Source organism: Erigeron canadensis, chromosome 3 (genome assembly GCF_010389155.1).
Source record: "Erigeron canadensis isolate Cc75 chromosome 3, C_canadensis_v1, whole genome shotgun sequence".
Lineage (NCBI taxonomy): Eukaryota > Viridiplantae > Streptophyta > Magnoliopsida > Asterales > Asteraceae > Erigeron > Erigeron canadensis.
This window is the reverse complement of record NC_057763.1, coordinates 1,290,982-1,313,040: the sequence shown is the minus strand read 5'-3', so window position 1 is coordinate 1,313,040 and position 22,059 is coordinate 1,290,982. Positions and strand designations below refer to the sequence as shown.

General features: G+C 31.9%; 2 protein-coding genes and 1 pseudogene across 2 annotated transcripts; 2 read left to right on the top strand and 1 right to left on the bottom strand.

Moving 5' to 3' along the window:
- Positions 1-7,211: 7,211 nt before the first annotated feature.
- On the top strand, positions 7,212-10,962 carry LOC122590758 (annotated as a pseudogene).
- On the bottom strand, positions 10,891-13,743 carry LOC122594652 (release factor glutamine methyltransferase). The gene is made up of 3 exons (XM_043767082.1): positions 13,010-13,743; positions 11,624-11,869; positions 10,891-11,155 (listed from the first exon to the last, which is right to left on the bottom strand). Exons 1-3 carry the CDS (start codon positions 13,709-13,711, stop codon positions 11,024-11,026), a joined length of 1,080 nt encoding a protein of 359 aa, XP_043623017.1. The 5' UTR covers positions 13,712-13,743; the 3' UTR covers positions 10,891-11,023.
- A 4,507-nt stretch (positions 13,744-18,250) lies between these two features.
- LOC122593705 (probable protein phosphatase 2C 66) lies at positions 18,251-22,038 on the top strand. The gene is made up of 5 exons (XM_043766152.1): positions 18,251-18,593; positions 19,356-19,709; positions 20,428-20,545; positions 20,638-20,861; positions 21,246-22,038. Exons 1-5 carry the CDS (start codon positions 18,378-18,380, stop codon positions 21,744-21,746), a joined length of 1,413 nt encoding a protein of 470 aa, XP_043622087.1. The 5' UTR covers positions 18,251-18,377; the 3' UTR covers positions 21,747-22,038.
- The last annotated feature ends 21 nt before the right edge of the window (positions 22,039-22,059 follow it).

The following is a 22,059-nucleotide window of genomic DNA, read 5'->3' as shown; positions in this document are numbered from 1 at the left end:
TTTAAAAATCCCTTGTCATTAGTGACAATTAGATGACAAAAATAGTTTCAATGGCGTTAACCGTTGACCCATTGATTATATTTTTGATTTTGGAGGATTCGTTGAGATTCTTATTTTTAGGATTATTTTAGGTTTTCATATCTATAAGGGTGAATTATTTTAGGAATATAATAAATCGTCATTCTTCTGCTTGTTTCATTTAAGATCTGACATGTAAGTCATAAATAAATAGAAAAAGTTAAGAAGTTTTTTTTTTTTAACGGTTAACAAATTTTCTAGCCTAAAACTACATCCAGATTGATAAAATGATGAAAACAATCGCAAGCTGGTCCAATCTAACTATATGAAGCCCAGCCTTAGTTACACTAATAAGTAAAATCTAGCTAAATGTTTCCCACCATTTAGATCATTGACACGAAAGTTAAAGCTTTAAAATAATAATTCTTGTTTCTTTTATATTATTCTTCATATGAAACAAGTTATATTAATAACATATCACAAAATAAAATTAAAATCAATTAATTATTATTACTCCAATCTTTTATGAAATTTGAACAATAATCTTTTAGTTGGTGGATCAACTTAAATATGATTAGCCTTTGTTATTAGGGTGTATTATTTTATATTTCTAGTGGGGCTCCTTTTTCATAACCAAGAGCATACTTTAATGTAAATAATCTTGAGTATATTCTAATTGAAGATTATAGTGTCTTGATAGGATTTTAGGAAAAGGAAATGCTGTTTGGGGCAAGTGGGATTTATTTATGTAATGATATAAAGTTTAATACGGTCCTTTGTTTTGTTTGATAGGTATTGTTATTTTTTTCTTTGTATTTGTGTGTTAGTATGAAATGAGGGAATAAGTTAATTACGTGTTTATTCACGTGACAAGTTGTGTATTATTGACTAGAATATAATTCACAAAAAATAATATAATATTAGATAATATAATACTAGTATTATCTAACCTAATCTGGTATAGGGTGGTTATCAATCTGTTAAACCAACCAAACGTATCACTTTGTTGTACGTTTAGTTATAATACTTTTTATTATAAAAATGTGAAATTTAATTTATTGCTATTGTATATGTATATACTTTACTACTGTGTATTTATGAAGATTATAAGCGGAAGCAATAAAGAAATTATGAAGAGAGAATTTGGGGAATTTTTAGTTTCATTATTTCTTGATAATTATTGAAAAATGATACAAAAATGCGGTTTAAATATTCAAAACAAAGATAATCGCCTAAAACAGAAATATTTACACTTTACTATCTTTTAATTACAACTTGTACAATGTCAGTCTAAAACTAGTCTAAACTATATACACTTCATAGTATTTACATCAACTATCATGTAAACCTAAATACTTAAACCACTTCGAGTGTTGAAACTCGACGAATCACCAATTAGTGAAAAATATACATTTAAGCATTGACTCTTGTAATATGAGCTAACCTATCGACCTTTTAAGTTGTGAGTTTTAAGAGCCGTTTGGCTTTAGAATTTATGAGAATCCGATGAATGAAATTTGAATTTTCTTGTTGTCATGTTTGTTAACATCAAAAATTGTAAATTTCATTTCACTAGATTCTCATAAATTTAGGAACCAAACGGCCTAAAATTGTAAATTGTATTCCATCGGATTTATACAAATTTTGAGAACTAAATGATCTAGCTAGTCTCATTATACCTATTTGATAAATATGCATGTGAGGATTATGGAACGTTTTGGGTACCAAGACGGTACATGAGACCAGATGATTCCTAACTATTTACCATATAATTGTAGAATTACTGTGAATTGTTTAGTTGTTTTTCAGAAAAAGAAAAGAATAATAATAAGAGAGATACGAAATTAGATACACACTGAAAATATATGCCGATTTTGATTCATTATGAGTCACTCAACCCGACATTTTTGTACATTATCTAGAAAGAGACTTGTATTAGTCTTCTATATTATTTTGGTATTAATTATGCGTTTACGGTATACACTTTTCTTCTACGGGGTAATATTAACTCGATCCTGATGTATGTTACCTGTTTGTCAATCATTATAAAGTTATTATAGGACAGCTTTTGCCTTTTACGCTAAATATTTTTCATTTTTTTTGTTAAACGGATATTTTAGGTGATCTATCTACCAATAAATTAATTGTATTTTCTATTTTATTATAACTATATCGTAAGTTATATGTTGACGTGTTGATATTTGTCATATAAAAACATGATTCATCGATATGAGTCTACTACATGATATCAAATTAATATCAATTAATGTAAGATCAGCCCAACTGTTAGAAAATGACTGTGTTCAATCCCTAAAAATATGCTTAATTACATGAACTAATATAAGAAAATAGAGTAGATATGCCGTTCAAAATGAAATATAATTTAGTTTTATATGTTTGAAATAGCATACAATTAGCATGTGACGAAATCATCATAATAAAGTATGTTTAGGAAAAGTAATCAACGATAGTGCTGTTATTATAGTAAAAATAATAATCTGTGACCTTTGACCCGAATTCATGTATGGTGAGCTACTCAAGGAAGGAAAGTTATTTTATTACATAAAATCATGTTTTCTTCAAAACCGTAATATTTGATTTTTCGTATTAGCTAGCTAGTTTATAGTCCCGTCTAATGAGAAGTTATTTTAATACATAACCATGTTCTATTGTTAGTCGCTCTTTCTTTCGGATTTCCAATAGGAATAAGAACTCTCATTTATGTTAGGACGAGTGGATTTAAGAATCTACTATTAAGTGTAATCATTTCTTGATTTCTTTTCAATCGATCTTTATTTGTAATTATTTCATGGTATACTAATAATATATTGCTGATAGAGTGGTAGAAAAAAAGTATTGTCGTGTTTGTTATTTGTAATTGATCACTATATTTTAAGTTATGAGAACGGTATTGTTCTCACTTAAATAACATACTAGTTAATACTAGCTAAAAATGGGAAGGGACATCTTGATCCTTGAATGAAAATTAAGGGTCAAGTTTTTCTCAACTTGACTCAAGTTAATGAAAAATTTGAGAAATAACTTGAAAGAATCATTTACCGTTAAAAATATATAATGATGATGATTACACCCAAATCAAAAAAAAGTTACTAATATAGTAGTTAAAAATACGTAGTGATGATGATTACACCCAGATTAAAAAGAAGTTTTTAAATAGTCCCGCTAATTAATAGTAATGGTACATCATATTTTATTTTTCACCTTTTAAATCCATTACGTGGGCCTCCAAGTTGGGAAATTATTTTGGTCAAAAATTATCTAAGATAATCAAACCTTGAAGACTTAAATCAATTATGTAACCAAACTTTCGTTCGTGAGGTTAAGACTTTGTAAAATAATGAGTTTCAAAGATCTGTATTGAATAAAAGACTTGTAAAAGATTTATGTCGACTAAACAAGAAATTAAAGGACAATTATAATCGTAAATAGAGGATTAAATTATAACAAAAGAATGCAAAGAACAAGAGATAATGCAAACTATAGTAAAGATCTAATAATCAACAAGATATAAGTAAAGATTAAGGAACAAGAACACCGAGATTTGTTATCGAGAAAAAGCCCTTAATCCTTTTGGATCGCCGACATATAAAACCCAAAAGGAAGCAATCGTCCCTGCCTTTGTTCTCTTACTAATTATTGTTAAAATGATCACAATGGTGGAACTAAGCTGATTGATGAAGGCTAGGTGTGAGAATAAAGATGCGAGTGTAGAGAATTGAGTGTGAATACAAGTGAGCAGAGATGTTGCGAGAGAGATTAGGTTAGATTGTATATCCTAGCTATATCGATCAACCTTGTTCGTTTATATAGAGCTAGCATCTAACTAACTATCCGAAGTTGTAGGGATCTTCCGGGTCTTCATTATTGAGACGTTGGAGAGTATCTTGACTAGTCATATGAACGTTGAAGTCTTTTTCCTTCATATGCTGAATTCAACTAGAATTTCGATTATATAACAAGACCAAGTCTTCTTTGCGTGTTGATGAATAATTCTGTGTGTGAAATCCTTCTTGTACCGTTCGAGATATTCTCCATATCCAAATATTGATTATTCAGGAATCTGCAAATATAACTCGTGTGGAAATAATAATAATAATAAGTATTTTGTAACGTTAGCAATATATCAATAAATTATGAAGATATCTATCAATGTCAAGATCTTAACATGTAAAGACAGAGACGGAGCCAGAAAATTTTGTGCGAGGGGGCAAATTTAAAAGTTGTTTGTCATACTTATAACAGTCGTATCCGAAAATGAAGAAAAAAAAAATGGGCCTTAGCTCGAAAATAGAAAATAGACCCTCAAAAGAATTTGTTATCTACACCAGGTCTAACACTCATATTTAAAACTACTAGTTTATTTTTAATAAATAATGATCATACATATCGAACAAGGTCTTATTCAATGAAAACGTTTTCAATCATATAATGCAAGAAACCCAAAAAAACATACTTCTTTGGATATAATCAGCTTGTGTGTGTGTGTGTATATATATATATTCTCTACATTATGATAATTATATTAATTGTTTGTGATAAATATATATAATAATTTGAAAGAAAATACATTTTCTATAAACAGTTCCACTGTAATGTACTACACATCTACATACCCAAACAACGAAAGTTTTTTCTTAAACTATACTTCATCCTTTCTATTAAAAATCAAAACAACTCGAGTTTTTTTAATCTGTTAAAGAAAAAATTTATCTTAAAATTAATGCTTGATGACCAATGACATCGAAATAATAAGTTTATGACAATTTGACAATGAAGATAACATTTATATTTATTTTCTACTTTTTTTCTCACTTTTACAAAAAAAAAAATTCAAATATACCATTTAAATTTTGAAAAATTACATTATACTAAAACTGGAATGAGGGCAGCTGATCCCGCTGCCCCCAAGCTACAGCCGTCCCTGTTTAAAGATCTTATATATTCAAGATATTGATACTTGAAATTTCACCCATAACAGAAATAACTTGAAGGAATTGTCTCCCGTTATAAATATATAGTGATGATGATTACACCCAGATCAAAAAAAAAAGTTTCTAAATAGTAGTTAAAATATATAGTGATGATGATTACATCCGGATCAAAATAAGTTTCTAAATAGTCCCATTAATTAATAGTAAGGTACATAATATTTTATTTTTCACCTTATAAATCGGATGTGAGTTTTTCCCAAGGTCTCGAGTTTGAGTCATGTGTTTCTCATCTCAAGGCATTTTCCATGAGAAAGGGGTTGGAGATCCAGTAAATCGCTGGTAAAAATTGCTTTCAACATGTCTGAATCGAAACTAACTTTATAAAAAAAAAAATAGATTACATATTTTACCCCATTAATGACAGAAATTTACTAAGCTAAAGCAATTTTTCAATACGGTAGGTTTTGCTCTTTCTTTACTTTAGTTTAATACAATTTCATTTCTAAATATCACTAACACAAATTCTAAACATTATCTAAAAATCACTAACACAAATTCTAAACATTATGTGACCAAGATTGGTAAGAAAAAGTTATATACCAAGACCACACATGCATTATATTATACTAGCGTGATACCCGTGCAATGCGGTGATAGTCGTGACGGCAACGGTATGGTGGTGGGAGCAACTGTTGGTGGTGGAGGCGGCGTCAAGTGGTGTGGATAATTGATGTAAAATTAATTGATTTAAAAGGTTAATGAAGATATTTTAATAGCTAAAGGACTAGTAGTGTAATTTAATCATTAATGTTATTTTAAATAATTTCCTCAGGTAACATTTATAGAAAGAGTTGTTTGTTTTTATTAGATAGCATAAAGGTGTAGATTATGTGTATAAAAGAATTAGGATTAAAAAATAAGATTATTTTGAATATAAAAAAATGTTGAATTTCCTTAAAAATAGAAGAATTCAATATATTTTATAAGAGTTTATAAATTATAGATATAGATTTATAGATGATACTTTAATCAATGATACGAGTATGGTATTTCTTTTTTATATCGTGACGATTCGCCATACACTTAATACCATCTCCGATACATTCATAGGACATCAGTCCATCAGTCCTTGGATGCCTTAATTTACCGGCCCTATAATTGAAGATTAGTCGTCATTATAAGGCTTTCAGTAAGGGAAATGATATTCCTACAACACTTTTTAGCAATCTACAACAATACCCGCATCATGCAGTTGTATCTTGTGCATAAAAATTTGTATGTTTATTGTAGATGGTTAAATTCTGATGTAGAAATATCACTTCCCTTTCAGTAAGATGCCCTTGCAAAAGGGTGTCAGTTTCCCTTGGTCTATGTAATAGAGTAGAGTAAAGTAAAAAAAAATATGTTTATTATGTGTAGTGTGTAGTTGATTAAGTGGAAATTATGGAGTGTAAGAATATTAGTAGGGTTGTATATAAAATGAAATTTTTTAAGGAATCGTAAAAATATGATGTAAAAGATGATGTGATAGCTATATACAGATCTAACATTAGAGATAGTTTGTTTGTTTTTTTTCCTATCTTTTGAAGGCTAAATATTACACCAATTATACTCTACTTCTAAACTACCCCAAATGTTGATGTCAAGATTTAAATTTTGATTTTCTCCCTAAAAGATACAAAACTCTACCAAATAGGCCAGTCTCCTATGGGCAACATTGGAGATAGTTCTGGACACATTTCCTTGTAAAAACAACAGAAGGAAAGAAAAAGTAAAAAGCGCTATGGTCCTAATTTAATAAAGGCATTACAAACATCTTTTCTCTTTTAGTTTTACCCTACACTATCCATAATCACATCATGTACTAACCACAGTCATTTTTCAATAAATCTAATGTACTTAAACTTAAAATACTCCATTTTCACTTCTTTATTTTCCCAAGATCCGACCACTGTAACCAACATTTATCTTTCTGAGCCAAAAAACGAACATTTGACCATTATTCTCATCATTAATTCTGTCAAAAGAATGTGACAAAAAGCAGTTAAGCGACTACTACATTTGTCTTTTAGAAAACGTACATGTGAAGCAAATTAGTGTCCTTATTATTGTATTATAAGTTTTATGCATTTTTGCTCTATGTATAATGTAATAACAAGAATGCCCATGTGGTTAAGATCTCAATCTTGCAATATTATGTGTTCAAACCACATTTTGTGATCAAGATCAGAGGGTGACCAGATGGAGGATATCGTGGTTTTGAGTCAAAGATGGACACAGCTGATACTAGAGACCTTTTTGTGCTCTTTTGCTTGTGATTTCAAGGTACTAGTTAATAGGCATTGGCCTAATGTTTGTTTTGGGTTTGCAAGATTGTGTGAGTCGTTATGTTTGTTGATTGTGCGGTGGAAGGATTGTTTCGTTCGTGGATGTGAATCGTTTTTTGACTTGGGTATAGCTGCATTGTTTGTTATCTTATGGAGCTTTTTACTTGGTTTGACATCAATGTGGTGCTTGTTGTATCTTTTTATTATTATGGTAAGTTTATGAATGTTTTCCCACTAGAATGCTAACAATTGTTGTTACCAATATATATCATAAATCTCCTAAATTGTCCTTGTTTCTTTCTTTCTTACAGGGAGCTGCTATATGTGCTGTCCGATATTTGGGTTACACTTCTGGTCTATTGATAGTAGTGATCTTTACCATTTTCATCCTCCGGATATTTGCTAACTATTGGATCATTGGTCCTTTGTTAATCGTTGGAGGTACGCTGTGTTTTTGGCTTAAATTTTATGGGGTTAAAAATGTGGTGCGATTGTCACCCATAGATTTGACAAGTTTGGTAACTGGCCAAAACATGCAACTTTTTTAACAGGTTGAAATGGGTCTCGCTGGGTTGACACTGACCAATTTTTCCCCAAAGATATTGCCTTCTCCTGAATAATTAGCATGCCAAATGTGATTGTGAAACCGATAGTATTCCAATAATTTTGTTGATGTCTAATAAACTTAGAGGATCGAATATTCAAAAATATATATATATATATATAAAATTTTGAAACTTTATGAATTATTCTTTGAGTAACTTACAATCCATATGACCCGGTTTTCCTTTTAAGCAAGGTTTTTGTGATTTTGCCAGTGTGGAATCACTAATGACTAAATGTGACATGTTTTTATGTTTATCAGGTTTCTTGTTTTCGCTAAACCGCACAAGTTTGGTGGTTTTAGTGGCAATGTTATATTCCCTTTACTATGTAAAACAAGAAGCTGGGTGGTTTGGAATGTTGGTATCGATTAACCTTGCTTTCATCTCCTGTGACGCATTTATCTACACATTTAAATGGTGTGACGATATGAGTGAAAAGACATATTTTCAAGAACAAAACGTACCAGATTCTTCATTTGTTGAAGATGACATCCCAGCAGAGAGCAATTTCTGTGTACCTGCCGAGGAAGCTGAGCAGGTAGGCTCGAGTAAATCTTCAAGCAAAGCAGCTCCCAAATCAACTTTTTGTTACAAGCAGAAGAAAGTTTCAGTAATTTCCATTCCTGTGGTCAAATCTAGTGGAAATGCAATTAACGAGATCAAAAGAATTATTCGTTGCGCTGATCACTATGACGTACTACATTTTTCACGATACAAGAACATTGATGCTACCTTGTTGAAGAAGGAATATAAGAAAAAGGTTGGCTGTTTTATAAAGATGGCGTATTCTGAATGTGTCACTTTGGGTTTTTTACTTTCATAAGGAGGCTCGAATAGAACAAATCGGAAAACGTAGGTGATGATGAAACGGGTCAAATAAGTTGAAAATCACCCGAAGTCAATTTTTGATGCATACAACCTCCTGATGTGTTGTTAATACAAAAATTCAGTGTTACCGGATTTGTTATTTATATATAGCAAAAGGGACAGATAAGTGTGAGGGTAAAACCCAACCCAGTCTGTTTTGACCCTACTTAACAGTGGCCCGTTTCAACCTGAACCTGTTCTTTGATCGTTACCCAACCCGCCCATCTTGCCACATCCTACTAGTTTTTTTTTATTCCCATAGCAATATTATTATTTTCATAGATCACGTGCAGGTATCCAAACTCGACGGGTGCAAGATTCAATGAGTTTTACCTATACTTTTGGGTTGATTGACTCACAATATGATTACTTCTTGTCAGGCCATGTTAGTGCACCCTGATAAAAACATGGGAAGCCCGTTGGCAAGTGAATCCTTCAAGAAAGTTCAATGTGCATACGAGGCAAGTATATCTTTCTAATTCACTGCAGAGTGTGCTAGATTATATTTCTACAATGAATATTTGAACTGAAAATGACACAATCTTTCAGGTTCTTTCTGACTCTTCGAAAAAGAGACACTACGATGAGCAGTTGAGAAATGAAGAATCAAAGAGCTTGTCATGCAAGTTTGCTAGTACCGATTCCTATTCTGGAGAATCAAGACACATACAGTGCATGAAATGTGGAAATTTACATATATGGATATGCACAAATAGGACAAAGTGGAAGGCGAGATGGTGCCAGGTCGGTATTCGTTTGAGAAAAAGATAAAAGATCTGATTTCCTCAACCTTCTGATCAATTATACCCATTGTATGAACTGACAAGACTTGTAATGGTTTCAGGATTGCTGTCAATATCATCAAGCTAGGGATGGAGATGGATGGGTGGAATACAAAGGTTCAATTGGCTCAGATCTGCATCAAAAGGTTTAACTGTTTAAACGATTTTCCAGACATTGAAACTTAACATTTCAAGATTGATGCATCATATTGATGTGGAACTTAACATGCATTTCAATTCAGGTGGAAATCCCCCGGGCCTTTGTTTGTTCAAAGCAAGATCTTCGACGTGTCAGAATGGGCCATTTGTCAGGTGCGGGCGTTTTGAATATATGTAGAGGTAGTAAAATGGGCAATTAATTTGATCGGGTAATGGGTCAGTTGTATGGGTAGAAACACGCCAGATCACATCAGGTTGACCCAAAACACTTACCCAAAAATTTTGAAGGTTTTATTAATATTAGTGGGTTAAATAGAATTACTAAATTAGTAATGATATATGATTTAGTAATTAAAAATACAATAAAATGATTAGAAGGTTACATCCATTGCCATTACAAAGGCAAAATTTCATATAAGATATTATTCCTTAAAAAGAAGTAAAAAACAAGGTTATATCCATTAAAACTCTAAAAGTACATTAATTATGAATTCCAAGTTTCTAACTCATTTGACCTGTGCTTCCATCTGCTATTCTGCAACGATTTTATTTGACTTCTCTAATATGATCTATTAAACATATAAACATATCTGACTAAACGATCTTTAAGTATGTTGGTCCAAATTGCCACCATATATCTATGTTACTAATACTATAATGCAATTATGTAACAGTTAAGAATTTGTGACCCTAAAGATTTTAATGTCAGCAGGGAATGGCTTGTAGGCCAAATACCCATCACCCGAGTTTCCATGTTAACATGGTTGGATTGGGGAAACCCCAGAGATGCAGTTCAAGCACATATCCATGGGATTCAGATGAAAAAATGACAGATGAAGAAGAAGAATTTGACCTATGGCTTCAACAAGCAGTAGCGTCGGGTTTATTTTGTGAAATCTCCAAGCATCGAAAGAGTTGGACCCGCTTCAAGTTGTCCCCCAAAAAAGTGAAGAAACATTGGACCCGTATGTCTCGATGGTCACACTAGGAACGATGGGTATATATTAGCTGAACACACCCCATGTATAGGATTTGCTGGTCCCACTTTACTAGTTTATCTAGCTAACCAATGTGCCAAAGAGATCATATTGCCAATGCAATTGTATGATCCTCAAATGGTAGATAAAGAACCAGGAGACCCAGAAATTTTGTAGTGAACTATTATGGCCTATATAAGTGATAATCAAGGAAAACTGAATATCTATGTATATGCATAATATCAAAGTACTGAGAAACAATCTAATTTGAATGATGTGCATATCTTTTAAGATAAGAGTATTAACTGTCACATGTTAAACCTAAAATTTAACAACTCATGACCTGATCCCGGTTACAAAACGTTTGATGCCAGCAAAATCTGGTATAATCTTCAGATTGTTGAAGCTGCCCTTGTGAACTGTTTCTAGATGTTCTACAAGAAAAGTGCATTGATCTTCACCATTTGTCTGCAGCAAAAAAAAAAAAAACAAACAATTAAGATGGTACAAAATGGTGGTAAATGCCAGGATTTTTGGTTCAGGTTTTTCTGGACAAGTGAGAAGATTGCTTAACGGGTCATGGGTGGTGTGAGAAGATCTCTTAATCGATAACAACTGTTTGACCAGAAAGCTGAAACAGTATATGTCGAACATTTTAAATTCACAATAAAAAAATAGACAGTTATAATAAAAAAAAAGTTAACAATTCTCAATGTTATTCTACATGGGACTTGATAATTCTAGTCTCTGAATAAACAATTTACAAGGCCTTATGCACTAAAAATATAGTTCGGGATACTTTCGAGCTGGTTTACCAGCTTGACCTGTTTCCTTTTAACCTTTTTTTCAATTTCACCCTTTTGACCCGTAAGATATAAAACAGAGACCAAGTCAATCCATTCATATATATTGCGAGACTTAGGCACGGCATTAAACCTCAAATGCGAAAAATCCACCAGGTTTTAGCATCAATGCAGCACCATTGCAAAGATGCAGAAGATCAGACATGCCATCTTCCCCACCATCTAATGCCAGTATCGGTTCATGTCTACCAACTTCAGGTTGGAGCCCACTTATGTGTCCACTGGGTATGTATGGTGGATTGCTTACAAGGCCTGCAACTTGTCCTTCAAACTCACTCAAAGGTTCAAACCATGATCCTTGCCTCACTGATATTTTATCCTGACATCAAAACATGTTTTGTAATGTTATATTGATTTGACTAAATGTACAAGCAATTTATCTTCACTATATCGCAAATCAGACACTTGCACAACAGGATGTCCAAACCATATTTGAAATCTTACAAACAGGATTCTGCCATCAACAAGCAATGTCATCTATATCCATAAAGAACAAAAATCAAGAATACAAGGTATTTTATGATGGATAAAAGAATTTGAAAGACCAACAAATTGGTGGTCAAGTACAGTTGGTGAATGACTGTATATTAGAAAACAGAAATTAAGTGTAGTAAGCTTTAGCCAATGACCTTGAATCCATGTGGTTGAGGTAAGGCACCCACTGACTTCAATAATGGGTAGGTCATGGGTAACAAAAAATGGGGGTTTTCCATGTTGAGTCAGGACACCTATGGTGATCCAACTTAGCAGTTCAAAAAATAAAAAAGCATAGCAAACTTTTTGTTGGTTTTTTAAATCATTGCAGTAGTACATAGAGTTAGTGCTTCATTTGTCTCAAGATTATAATTATAACATATTCGCTTTTGGCTAGTCTTAGGCCTTCTAATAAATCTTTGTATTCTTTTTTCTTTATAGACTCTTAATTGTGGTTTAAAACTACATGGACAAAAATTATAAAAAAAAAAGTCACGTTTTAGTCTATAAACCCTCGCGAAACTATATAAACTAAAGCAATCATATAATCCAGATGAATACAATGTGGCATACGTGAACCACTACCCCCCACAAATCGAGAAACAATAAACCTACTTTTTACTGTATATTATACAACAGCAACAAAAAAAAAAAAAACTCATAATTTACCATATTAAAATTTCAAAGGTCACATTACCTACCTATCAAACCTTTCTGCATTATATGATATATTTGCTAACATAATGACATGACAACTTATATGGACATCGCGTGGAAACTTAAATACATGGCACATCATCAAAAGTGATACAAACAATGGCAATATTAGGAAGTTGTTGGATACACGAAACAGAAACCATCTAAGGTAGACAGACACAACACAACAAAACTTGGACAAATGTTGAATACATTCAAAAACACAATTATACAGCCTTATTATGTACAACTAAAAAAGAAAATTCATTAATTAATAACATAGCATTACCTGCAAATTATACCTTTCGACGTTATACGAAGCAACTTGAACAGCAAATGGACTCAAATCAGTAGCAACAACTTTCCCAAACTCCCCTAAAATTCTTGCAATCCCAATACTAATTGCACCACTACCAGTCCCTAAATCAACCCACAAACCATTTTTCAAATCCTCATTTCCTTTAATCAAATCATCAACAAAATCGACAATTAATTCGGTTTCAGGCCTTGGAATCAAAACCCCTTCTTCAACACACAAAACCAAATCTCTCCAATACTCACACCCAACTATATACTGAAAAGGCCTTCTTTTTTCAATCCTCTGTTTCCATAACATATAAAGATCACCCAATTCAGCTCTCATTTCCAAAACGGCGTCGTTTTGACATCCAAGATTTTGTAAGGAAGTTGGGTCTTGTAAAGCATCTTGGATTAGCCATTTAAGTTCTGTGTGTAGATTTTCTTTGTTTGTGAAAGATGGGCTGACTGATGTGTTTAGGGTTTTAGCCCATTCTTGGAATTTTGAGAGGTTGGATGATGTTGTGGTGAAAATTGGTGGTCTGAGATGTAATGGGGTTTTAGGTTTAGGGTTTATGGAAGTGGGTTTGTAAGAAAGTGATGAACTTGATTTGATTTTGGTTGTTTTTGAAAAGTGATTATAGAGTTTTGTTGTTAGAGATGATGAGGCTCTGGCCAAGGTAGTGAGTTTCATTTGTCCAATTTTTGTGTTTCACAGTCACACATGCTATACTAGCGCCAAGTTTTGGTGATGTTATCGGGGATTTTATTTTAATTAACACTACCGCTCTGCCCACATAATACAACGGTGATGGTGTGAAGGTAGAAAACGACTGTTGATGATAACGGCGGCGGCAAATGACGTTAGATAATTAATGTAAAAGATTAGTATGAATATTTTAAAAGAAGATAATTAATGTAAAAGATTAGTATGAATATTTTAAAAGAAAGTGGTTGATAGTGTTATATTATATAAATTAATTAACGTGTAAAAATAATAATTAATTTAAGAAAAATGTTTATTTTTTATAGTAAATGTTTTTCTAAAACCCAACCAAACAATCAAGGAACTAAACTTGGTTTTTGGTTTTCAAAACCAAACATTTTGGTCCAATTTTTTGTCCTAGCCGTTTATACTAACATCTAGACTCTGATTGATATAAATTGTTTTAGCATTTGTGATTTGGCTATTTGAGTGGTTTGAGGTCATTGTAATTTCGGGGCAAAATAAATCAAGAACCCATTTCGTAAAAAAAGTTTAGTTAAATTTTATGAATTATTTTTCCTAACAAAATAATGAAATATTATGAGTTTTGCGTCCTCTTGAATTGCACTTCCTCATTTGATTAATTGATTATAAGCTTTTCACTTCGTCTTGGAGGTATTTGTTTGCATTTTGCTCTGTTCATATGAATTTTATATAAGAAAGTTATCAACTATTTTGGTCGATAGATGGTTGCGGGTTTAAATTTGTATGTTGGTCCATAACGCTAAGGCAAACTGATGCATGGAATCGAGCCTTGATGGGGGCTTCTTGTTGTTGTCAAGACAGATAGGATTAAGGGTCCCTATAAATTGATGATTTTTTTTAAAACGGCGTGTTAGTTGGTTAGTGGTTCAAACCTTAATAGTGACATCCAAACGGGTTATATGCTAGAATTTGAAACCTAAAGACACCCTTAAAGATCAAGGGTGCGACAACATAACCCACAGGCATTTAAAGAGGAAAAATGCTCAAAATCATGAAGAATTAAGATTTAATTTCTTGTTTCCAAGCCAACATCCCTTCCCATAATCAACAAAGAGGGATATCTCAATTGTAAAAAGGAAAAGTTCGAAGCCAGCATGAATAGCGTCGACTTTTTTTTTTCTTCTCTTCTTTCTGTTTGACTATTCAATCCAAACAACCCCTTTTTGGCATTTGCTATAGTGGATTCCATTCTTAATTGGTGGGTGCTTTTACTTTTTTTAAATTAATAAGATATTTTTTGTATCTAAACATTATTGGTGATGGCCTTCTAGTTGGCTATGTTTTCGTATGATCGGTTTTTACTTTTTAAACAAAAGGATTCTTTTATTTTACTTTGTTGTATGAAATTTAGTTTCATCTTTTAAGCAACTAAGGTGATTTTGCCGCTGCTTATTCAGTGAACACGTGTGATCATGATAATTTCAAAATATCTATAAAACCTTATATTTTTAATACTATTTTTATATATTTATTTAGTTTAAAGGTAATTGGCAACCCAGACTGATATATTCTAATTTTGTACTATCATTTTTATGTTTGTAAGTATTATAAAAACTATACGGCGACCTCAGATTGAAAATCCTGACTCCACCACTATGCTAATTTAAAAAGAGTGTTGCGTGTATTTTTGAAAAAAAAACACGTTTTATAAGTTTTTTCAAAAATCAGTTTTTATCGAAACATTATATTTTATTATTTGCGTCTTGTAAAGCAAATATCAGATAACATATTCAAATGCAATTCCAAAAATCCCTAAATAAATTGTTTTAGCCGACCAAATTTCAGTTATAAGTCTATATATTTGTTCCAATGTTATTTGGTAGTCGATAACGACATTTTTATATAAAATGAGGGGGCGGTAACAAATTCATTTTACAAGTACCCACCATAATCATACTTCAACTTATAATGTAGCTAGCTATTCCTTTTTCTTTTCTTCGCAAAATTCATTTTAGCCACAATTCACTAAATTTTGACGCTAAAAAAAGCCACATTTCACGAACTAGTTGATCACTCGGCTAAATCCCACTTTTACACCATATCTTAAAACCTTCTCAAAATCACCATATATAAAATCCCACTTTTACACCTTAAAAAACACATAAACCAAAACTTTTTTTCAATTATATAAGATAGAGATGGGGATTAAAACTTACTTAGAAAGATAGTTAATCACTCGGATAAGATGAAATTTACATAAAAATTGCTTGAATTATCTTAAGCTTTCCTTGTTTTATCCTTCACTACCATTCTCACACACACACATACAAACACACACTTCTTTTAATCTCTAGATTGTTGTGTTGGCCGTGGGTAGTAGTCTAGTCAAGTACAGTTTTAGTGTAAACGATGGAATTAAAACATGTATATACTTCTAGGCCGTTGTACGTAACTATATCTATTTTTCTTAAAATAGCCCAAAAGTTCATTTCACTAACTTTAACACGTAATTTTATTTTGCATTCATGTATATTTTAAACCACTACTCAATATAACTTTTTTACATATTTAATCGATTGTTTCAACTTTTATTTTCTTGATTAAATGATGATGTTGTAGGAAAACATAACTTAGTATAACCCTTATTAGCATATATATTTTCGACGTATTATACATGTGACTAGATGTCAAGTATTGGTGCAAGGACGATGGATGGCACCTCAACTTAACGTTGAATCACCCTAAATTTCACACCAAATGTTTTTGGGAAAATGCTACTATAACTCAATAACTTGATAAAGATTGATGTTCGACTTATATTGTAAAACATAGAAATATATATGATATATCCAAAGCGTATTTAGGCTGTGTTTGGTTTATAAGAATCAGGATGAAGATATATGTTTCAATCACAATAAGGGTATTTAGTTTACAGTCGTTTTCAAAAAAATGGGTATCAAATTGAAAGAAATAGACATTCCAAGTGGATACCAATTAAATTCAAAAAAAAAAAAAAAATGTCTATTCCAACTCCATCGAATGAATTGGGTTCCACAAAGTTAGCTTGGTTCGCATTAAATTGAACGCATAGGTATAAACTAAAAGCTACTCTCGACGACAATAACGGTAATGGTGGTTACAATGATTAGTATAACTAATGTTAAAGTAAATGATATAAAAATATATATAAGTATTTTAGAATATAATAAATATATATAGTAAATATGTAAGAAAAAATAATATGAAAATTTTCCAACATTTTAAAATTCAAATTTATGGCAATAAAATAATTAAAAAAGTAAGTATATATAGATATAGATAAAAAAATATAAAATTAGTATAGAAGTTGTGGACAAATGAGATAAAAAAAAAAGGAATTTTCTAAACATTAAGGTAATGGTTAGTCTTGTTTACTTATGGATGGTTTCCATCATTTAATAACTAAAAACTTAACATTATTTTTAGTATTAAACTTTCCTAATTAAAATCATTGATTTTTAGGATAGCCAAGGACTCAAGGCATGTGATTGATCAAATTATTTCCGTATTGTCAAATATCACACGCATCTTGATTCTTTAACTAGCATATATCTTCATTTTTGCCAAGAAACACATAAATATTTTCATTTTGCATTTCTAATGATGAACATGCATCGAGAGAAAATTCATCATCTACAGTTATTGTTAACATTCTTTTTGATTATTTAGTTCTTTACAATGAAATTTGATGACTCCTAAGAATTCACTTTGAAGTATTAAATGAATTTTAGTCTCAAAAGGTTTTAGTTTGGTTATTTCTTTTGAATCAGTCATACATACTAAATTTACAAACTTGTTCATCATGGAGCATGATTTGAACAAATTATATTTTCAGTTGAGTTTACGTTTCAAAGTTTTTATGCTTATACGAATTAGCACTATGTAAATGTTAGTTTGCAACTTTTAATATATTAATATGTCTTTTAATTTTAGTTTTATTAGTAAATAAATGCTAGAGTTAATGTTTGATTATTGAAAATAGGGTTTGCTAAATACAGTCCTTGTTTAAGGTGCATAAATTGTTTGTACATTTATCAAGAAAATTAGGGGGCGGACTTTTAATATGAAATGTACAAGTTTTTTTATGCACGTTAAATACAGTCCTTAGAGCTGTATTTAGTATTTTTCATTGAAAATTTCAGGTAATGAATCAAATAATATGTAAACTAATGAATGAAATAATGTCAAAGTTAATGCTGGAGAATACTAACCATATATAGAAGACTAAACCTAGGCGGGCAATGTTTAGAAAATCCCTAAAAAAAACATAAAAAATATTATTTGCATTGAATTGAAAGGAAATAAAAAAAATCTTTGACATAACTCATATAGGGTGGACTTAATTGGATTCTATCCACCTACTCAAAACACAACTTTTGTTTATTATATTACTATTTTCTATAAATAATAGTATTAAATAATAAGTAATAATAATTACATACACACGCACACCCTCTTTTCTGGTTGTTCATCTGTATTCATTAGTACAAAGATTATATATATATATATATATATATAAAGTTGTCTATTTTTGTATTCTTAGCTGTAGATCCATCATCAATCGATACATATTTCTTGTTCATGTAATAAAAAAAACTATAAAGTTTTAATCTTTTTGACATTTTATAACATGGGTTCCTGTTATTCCACCGCCAGCAGCCGGAAAGGCAGAAAAGACGGCGGTAGTGGCGGCAGCGGTGGCCGGAGTAAACGTTATGCGTCGGAGGAAAGGTTGCTCCACCAGATTCCTGGTAGACTATTTGGTAATGGGTCAAGTAGTATTGCAAGTTTGTATACACAACAAGGAAAAAAAGGAACTAATCAAGATGCTATGATTGTTTGGGAGGTACCCTTTTTCTTATTCATCATCATACATACATATTATATATATATATATATACATATTGATATAGATATAGATTGTATGGAGGGTTTTAAGTTAAAAAGGGTTGGCTTGTTCTGCTTGAAATTACTTAGTGTTAGAGAAAAAGTTATGCTGGTTAGGGTGTGTTTGGATTTAAGGTTTTGAGCTCAATCTGTTATTAGTTTTTTAAATTATGGATGTAATAAGTTATAGTTGATATATAGGAATGTTGCATAAAAAATGGTTATTTTACTTTAATAATTGTCTCTCTTTTTCTGGTAAAAGATGTCTTTTGGTTCATTTTACTTATCAGTTCATCAAATAGTCAAAAGTTGCAAAAAAGAAAAAGTAAGAATATCAGCAGAAACACATACAACCACTATAGATATGGTGCATTTATGTTGAGTTTGACTATTTGATTATTGGGTATTATCTGGTCATTCTCATAATGCACTAGCAAACACTTGTTAGACATTCTTTTGTATGTTTAGATTTTTAGGAGTTTTGGACTAGAATATCACACGTCAGTAGTTTCAAGTAACCTTTCCTGTTGCTGGAACACTCTAATCGTGTAAAGACGATGCATTTTAGATTGATAGTTATGCGATTTTCGTTAACTTCGAACTTATAGATCTTTTAGATAATTAGATCTTTTAACGTTGTTTCATTGTTGTACGCTGATGTAAACACTTTATTGTATCTTTATATACTTTGAATTTGAACTGAACTTTTTTTTTTAATCAGAAATTCAATGCAAAGAATGAGGCAGTATTTTGTGGGGTATTTGACGGGCATGGTCCTTATGGACATATGGTTGCAAGGAAAGTAAGGGATTCTCTTCCTGTTCTATTATCTACCCATTGGACGGGTAATTCTGATTCTGAGAATGGCAATGCTAATGGAAGTGCACATGAGGATGAAGAAGATAAGTGGTGTGAATCATTGGATGTTGGTGAGAAAGAACGAGTTCCGGAGAAGTATTTTTCACTCAAAAAGTCGATACTAAGAGCTTTCAGGTTAATGGATATGGAATTAAAGATGCATCCATCTATTGACTGTTTCTGCAGTGGATCAACTGCAGTTGCTTTGATCAAGCAGGTACCTTTTGTAAATTTTTTTAATTCACGTCAAGTGTGTCAAGTGTTTCGTGTGATTGTTAATTGCAACTTGTTTGTTTAGTTAGTTTAACTAAATTGATTATGGTTGCTGAGTACAAAAGTAAGGATGAATGAAAACTTACCACTGGTGATCATTAGTTGATCTAAGTTGCATGTTCCCTCAATGATACATAACGTAAATGCGTTGAATGAATTCTATGAAAACAATAAAAAACACACATTAGAAAGAAAATTGACATGTTCCAAGTTACCTTCTAGGTTTACAAAAAGGCCATTTATATAGGGTATTGCTATTTTTAGCAGGTTTTACCAATAAACTGAACTTCCACAACTATGATTAGAATTAATTTCTTTACTAAAAAAACGGATAATAGAGGGACATATCTGTTTCCAAGTATTTTATATAAAATGTAAATAAAACAAAAGAAATAAATCTTGAAAGGTGGGGTTAAATGCTGATGACTGAATTCGATGACGCTCCAAATGGTGGAGTTTCGCCTTGACAGTTGGGTGAAATTAGCTTACTCCTTTTGCTTAGGTGTGTGGCCTGTCAATATTTTTTAGTGGGTTTGGTACTTGGGTCTATTAACTCCCCTTGTATCAAAAGTTACACTTGTTCCCAAGCTCCATCCTTCTCTGCTATCCTCCATGAATATGTCAGGTAACTCCTGAATTTATTAACAACTCAATTGTTTTAGGCTCAAGATCTTATTATCGGAAATCTTGGAGACTCGAGAGCAGTGCTGGCAACAAGAGATGACAATAATAATTTAGTCGCTGTCCAACTGACCGTTGATTTAAAACCCAATCTTCCAAGTAACTATCTTTCTCTTTATGATTACATGTAGAAATGTTCTAAAGTTTCTTGGAAATTAAAATTACAGATTACAAGTTTCAATTTTGTTCAGGAGAAGCAGCTAGGATTCAGCAGTTCAAAGGACGGGTTTTTGCATTGCAAGACGAGCCAGAGGTGGCACGTGTGTGGTTACCAAATAGCGATTCACCTGGCCTGGCTATGGCTAGAGCTTTTGGTGACTTCTGTTTAAAGGACTTTGGTTTAATCTCTGTCCCGGATGTTTATTACCATCATATCAATGATAAAGACAAGTTTGTCGTTCTTGCAACTGACGGGGTACTGTTTCCCACTATTATTTTTCTAAGATGTGGCAACATAAATGGGTTGGGTAGCAAGTCGAACAGATAATTTTTGATGAGGGTCTAAACAGGTTCCATTGACCCTCATTATTTTATTGCCAGACCTGTTGAGTTTTATTTATTATTCGTTACATATGACTGTAAAAACGATATATTCAAAATACCAATGTATTTTTATGTAATAATCATGCCATTATGTTGTAACAATTTTAAATGTACAACTGGGTGAACGGAGATGTTTAACTTATTTGACCATTAGAGGTAATATATAACCCCAATTGATCAAAATTGCCACCTTTAGTTGTTTCAAATGAAGATCTTGGCGGGCTAAATTCTAATAGAGTTTATTATTCTGCAACAGGTATGGGATGTCCTTTCAAATAAAGAAGCTGTGGATGTTGTAGCTGCAGCTCCTAGTCGATCAACCGCATCCCGGGCTCTTGTTGATTGTGCTACACGGGCTTGGCGTCTCAAATACCCAACATCCAAAAACGACGACTGCGCTGCAGTATGCTTATTTCTTGATCAAACACCCGTATCCACTTCACCTAAAATAGAATCAAAAGAACCTGATACTAGTATTGCTCCATCAGATGAAACAATATCTATGCCTACCTTTGAGCATTCAGGCACCGTTCGAGATTCAAGCGAGATTGTACCATGTGATGAACCGGCCGTAGGTAAAGTACCTGACAAGGGTGTCGGGGCATCTACAAGGAGTCTGGCTGAGTGCATATCGACGGCTGAAGAAGAAGAATGGTCAGCACTTGAAGGTGTGACTCGGGTCAATAGTTTGTTAAGCATTCCAAGGTTTCTGTCCGGTGACAAAAAATCAAACAGTTCAAGAAAATCTAAGATCTGATTTTTAATGAAAACCGAATCTTTTTCAATGTGATATATTCGATGTGAAGTATCAGGAACTTTGGGCACAGCTTTGATAATTTTTGGTCATACAGTTGGTAGGGATGAGAATTGCTTTTGCAGTAGTGCAGTATCATGATTCATGCGACACAAACATTTTTTTCTGTTTGGTTTTGTTTTTTTGTGTCTGCATTTGCAATTCTGATTTTGTGTATAAATGCTTTCAATATATTGTTATATTGTTAGAGATAATTAATTTTTTGGACTATTTAGAAAAACATGGTTGGTTTTAATTGGCATTAGTCTGTTTATGC